Source organism: Anarrhichthys ocellatus, unplaced genomic scaffold (genome assembly GCF_004355925.1).
Source record: "Anarrhichthys ocellatus isolate YVR2014 unplaced genomic scaffold, GSC_Weel_1.0 scaffold174, whole genome shotgun sequence".
Classification (NCBI taxonomy): domain Eukaryota; kingdom Metazoa; phylum Chordata; class Actinopteri; order Perciformes; family Anarhichadidae; genus Anarrhichthys; species Anarrhichthys ocellatus.
The window spans coordinates 185,406-190,266 of NW_022280204.1; the positions used below are offsets into that span (position 1 = coordinate 185,406).

The 4,861-nt window shown below is 42.8% G+C and overlaps 1 protein-coding gene and 1 non-coding gene across 2 annotated transcripts in view; one reads left to right on the forward strand and one right to left on the reverse strand.

Moving 5' to 3' along the window:
- The first annotated feature begins 464 nt into the window (after positions 1-464).
- trnar-ccg (transfer RNA arginine (anticodon CCG)) lies at positions 465-537 on the forward strand. The gene has a single exon. It is a non-coding gene; the product is annotated as a tRNA-Arg (tRNA).
- Positions 538-3,510: 2,973 nt separating this feature from the next.
- tmprss6 (transmembrane serine protease 6) overlaps positions 3,511-4,861 on the reverse strand; it is a 15,656-nt gene continuing 14,305 nt past the window's right edge. The window contains exon 18 of the mRNA XM_031878344.1: positions 3,511-4,129. Coding sequence (XP_031734204.1) covers positions 3,965-4,129 — 165 coding nt within the window. The 3' untranslated portion in view covers positions 3,511-3,964. The remainder of the gene's footprint in view (positions 4,130-4,861) is intronic.

Consider the following 4,861-nt stretch of genomic DNA (forward strand, 5'->3'; position numbering starts at 1 on the left):
ACATTGTGTTTGGAGTTTCAGAATACTTTAATACCTTCTCAGGCCGTTTTCATACTTGGCCTGAGTACTTGAATCTCAAGCCATGATCACCTCTTTGGAGGATAAGTATGAGAAGTTAATATCCAGTCATCGTCCATTCTGCCACGATTCATTCTGAACATAGTGAGACATGCTTTAGGAAAGCTCAGAAGAGTGTAATACAGTAACAACGTAACGCATTGACGTAATGAGACACGTGACAACATAACAGCGTAACAGCGTAATGTGTAATAAGCTCTACAGGTGAGCAGAATACTGACCCTTTAGGCCGGCTGCTATTGGCTCCTTTTAGAGAGCACCTTGAGCTTCTTCTTGGTGGTTTATTCAGCTGCTTCCTCTCTTCATGACAGGAAAATTAATCTCAGATTCAGATCAAATAGCAACATAATTCATAACGAGTCTCCTAATGGTGAATGTTTTACAGTGGCCCAGTGGCCTAATGGACAAGGCACCAGCCTCCGAAGTTGGGGATTGTGGGTTCAAGTCCCACCTGGGTTGAAATAGTTTGTTTGTGGTTTAGTGATGTTCATTTGTGGTCCCTGCTGTCACTAGATGTCCCAGCCAACCACATCAAGACTCATCATCTGAGGAACTATCAGACATGGTGAGAATTATTGTGACATTTTCGACCACAACAATAATCTATTTCATACTTAACGTGAATTAAAACCTCACCGCTCATTTCCCTGCTACATGTAAAACATCATCTAACAGTCTGTCATTGGGAATGAAGAGGTAACATTATCCAACTGTGTTTAAGGTGCGCAATTCAAAATGATCTTTTGCTTCCACGCGGCTCTCAACGTGGCGCCGGCAGAGTTGGTGGCTAAGCTAACAGCGCTAACAGTGCAAAACAACCGCTACATCACCAGGACGACGCTGGCGGTCTGGAAGGCGTTATCAGCTGTAACCGCCGCATGAGAGCAGAGCAGAGCGGCGGCTGTGAGCTAACCAATGGGGCACTAACATGCACTAACATGCACTAACATGCACTAACATGCACTAAAGGCCATGGCTTAGCTATGTCAACAAAGCAAAGAGAAGCTCTGATATCACAGAGAGAGAGAGAGAGAGAGAGAGAGAGAGAGAGAGAGAGAGACTTCATTCTCTGAATGTCTTAAAGAAAACCTTTAACAACACGATGAAGTGTAGTGAAATACAAAGTGAAAATTCATTGAGTTCTGCTCTTTGTTTTAGATTGTTTAACACATTTTTATTTAAGGTAAGACGTGTCTGGAGGGGCTTGAGATTGTTAAAAATACATCTTACAGTTTTCACATGGATGATGTTGGTTTAATATTGCATGTTTGTTCATACCTGATGTTAATATTGTGGTCAGTGGCGACTCAGATTTCGGTAAAGACAAAGTTAATCAGCTCCATCTGTCCTCTCAACTGTTTCCATTGGCAAAGCCAAACATAAGAGCAGCAAGATGGCCGACGTCCATAATTGAATCAACATCCCACGCCAAGTCTGCCGGCCTTTCCCCTCTGGCTCTCTCTCCTCCGGTCACCGCTCCTCTTCTTCAGACTGAACTCATTCATTTCCTGATAAATATGCAGATCGATTGTTTGCTGAATTGTTTGACCAGATGGTTGATTAACTGAGAGGGAAAGGAGCTGCAGGCCTCCTTCTTAACTCGATCACACATACATCTTCAGTCTCTGCACTGTGAGCGGGAAACACAGCTCAATATTCAGGCAAACGAGCCCAGACAGTGCAGCGCTTCCCTTCACCTCCGGAGGAAATAACGTTTACGATGTCGCGTACGTGATACTGACACATTTAAAGAAAAGCAGAATCTTCATTTTAAGACCTCTGGTGTGTGAGAGAGTCTCCATGCTTCATCTTTAGCTCAGAAGCCCAGTTTAGTCGACTCTGAAAGAGGCACCAACACCAACTGACTTTGTTTAAATCAGCGGCCTGGATCACATGTGCAGACTCAACATCAACAGTCCTTTTGGCATTCGGGTTTCTTTTATTGTTGAACACCATCCTGGTGGATACGGTATCAGCTGTAACTCAGAGCTGCTGACTTATCTTCATCTCAATCATCCATTAATGCTCACTTGCTATTTGCGTTCAATGGCGCCCCCTAACGGCTGCCACAGGGAAGAGCCAGAAATCTGTGATTTAATCAACATTCTAGATTATACAAACAGCATTTAACAAATCCGTTGAATGTTTAAGAATCATTTAAATCCAGAAGAAGAAACGAGTGAAAACGTCTTTTAAAGAGTAACTTTGGTATTTTTCTAATAAAACAATATCATTGTGTCTCAGTGACTAATGGACAGCAGTGTTTTAGTTGGTTCAGTATTAAAGGAACAACATTGCAGACGCTTAATGGATGCAATTTAATCCTCACAGTCAATGTATTGTTTCAGTAATTTTAAGTGTCTGCCGACATTATGGAAAGAAGCCGACAGAAATACAAAGAAAAGCGGTTTTATTTCTCTGTTTGTGAGCTTTAATGTTCTGCTTCATGACGAATGGCGGATGAGAACAGGATGTGACGCGAGATTTCAGAACGAGGCTTCACGTTGAGCGAGACTTGGTTACATTAACAAACAGTCTGGAGGAAGAGAACGGTCGTGTTTCGTTATGTTGTCACACACGTATAATAACAATGTGAGCCTGTCAGTGGCAGAAACACGCAACCTTTAGTGAGTGAGGAGCGATGACATTACAGCTCTTCAATACCGGACCAGTTTTTAAAAAACCCTGTTATTCACCGAGACAAAAACAAAGTTGAGAAAGTTCCCGTTTAAAATCACGCTCCATAGAAACTGGTGAAGGTCATTTATTAGCATCGAGCATTGCTGTAAATGATGGATGGGTCCACTGTTGTTATGCCTCATTGAGCAGAATTGTCGTCATATATTACAGGCCGATAAAATACCAATTACACTGAAAACGGGAAAGTCCAAATACTGAAATATCCCCCGAGGATCAGGGTTCATTTCCAGAGTGCAAAAGGTAATGAGACACAGAGGAGACGGACGACGGACGGACAGACGGATAACAGACGCTCTCTGGTCCGGTCTTCTTCATGACTGAGCCTCCAGCCACAGGGAGGGATGCCGATCCACTAGAGTCCAGACTGAGTCCACATTCATGTCTCTCACACGATGAATCGTACCAAATGTTTTTTAACCATTCAAAGCTTCTTTTGAAGTTTTCAATTGAAACTGTCGTCATATTTTATAACTTCAACGTGACTGAAGTGATTCATCCGATGAAACAAGTTAGTGTTTATCTATATTGGATATAACTCGTCAGTGCTGTGAAAATGTTGTTTTTCAAATGCTAAAAGCCAACAAATAGTGTAATATACAATAATGTAATATACAATAGCATGATACGATGCTCTACTGAAGCGTTTGTAACGTTAGCTTCCCTTCACCTGTCTCTCTCTCAGACTGTAAGAAGTGTACGTATCATCTCTTTTTTTTCACTTCCACCCAAACATGTAAACAAACATTTTATTGCAAACTTGTTGACAAAACAGAAATATGCTTTAATATCGTTCGATGTCTTTAAAATAGAGATTCAGTCTGTAAGAGAGTATTCATGATGGTTTACAGTCGAGTCAAACAACCGTTACATTTCATTATGAGGGTTTCTTCATCACTTCTGAAAAAATATTTAATTTGAGTCCTATTCTTTCTAAACTTATTTTATGATATTCTTTTACTGCATGCTGGATAAACACTTCATAATATCAGTTCTGGAAGATGCTGCATAAATAAGGTTGATTCTATTGTTAGCTCTACTACTTTATGTTTTTGGAATAAAGCCTTTCACGCTTTACCACCTCGCTGTTCGGCTGAGATCTCAGAATCCTCCTCCAGCACTTTTCAGCCTCACGTGGTTTCCTACTCCAGGACTTTGAGGACATTGATAGAGATGATGAACCACCGTCTCAGGGGCTGCCGATGACCTGTTTGATCCAGTCGGTGAGCCGGGTGACGCGAGTGTAGACGCCGTAGTAGTCTGGACGCCCGCAGCCTTTGCCCCAGCTCACCACGCCGGCGAGGAACCAGCGACCCGACGGCTCCTGGCACACCAAGGGACCGCCAGAGTCCCCCTGACAGAGACAGGCGGCATAAAAGGGGGCAGGGGGGGAACATCTAAATGTCTCTGCAGGACAAGATGACCACGACAGGCTGATGACCACTGGTGACTCAACTATGATGTCACTCGGGGCCTGGACGTCTGGCCTTTAAAACACATTTTTATGGCCGGCAGGAACACGAGTACTCCACCCTGAGGACATCCAGGATGTTTGATTACGATGAATCTGTTCCACTTTTGTGCCTTCTGCCACTAAATGTACCATGACTGAGGATTCTACCCAAATGAAATGTGTTATATAACTATGAAGTATTACAGGAACCATACGGAACATTAGATATCTGTATATTACCACATATAATGCCTCATATCTGTCTCTTGTTCAATGCAGCTGAAGAAAAGGTTGATTGAGAGCGGTGAGACTGAACCACAACAGTAAAGGTGCAGCCTGGAAAGCCACAACAAGATCAGCTCTGTAAAGCTGAGGGGAACTGCAGACATGATCCTCTGTGGGGTGGTGGTCACCGTGAGTGTCCGTCCACATGTTGGCATTGTACGTCTCTGAAAACCACGGATATGTTGAATGTTCAGAGCAAGTGACGTATGACGTGGTATGAAAGTTAAGTGATGTAATAACGAGTATAACAAGAGGGAAAGTCAGTGAGGGCAGGTGGGAGGGATGATGGACAGGTAAAATGAAACGTACGTTGTTACATTACATTGTTAATGTTGTAAGTTGACCTTA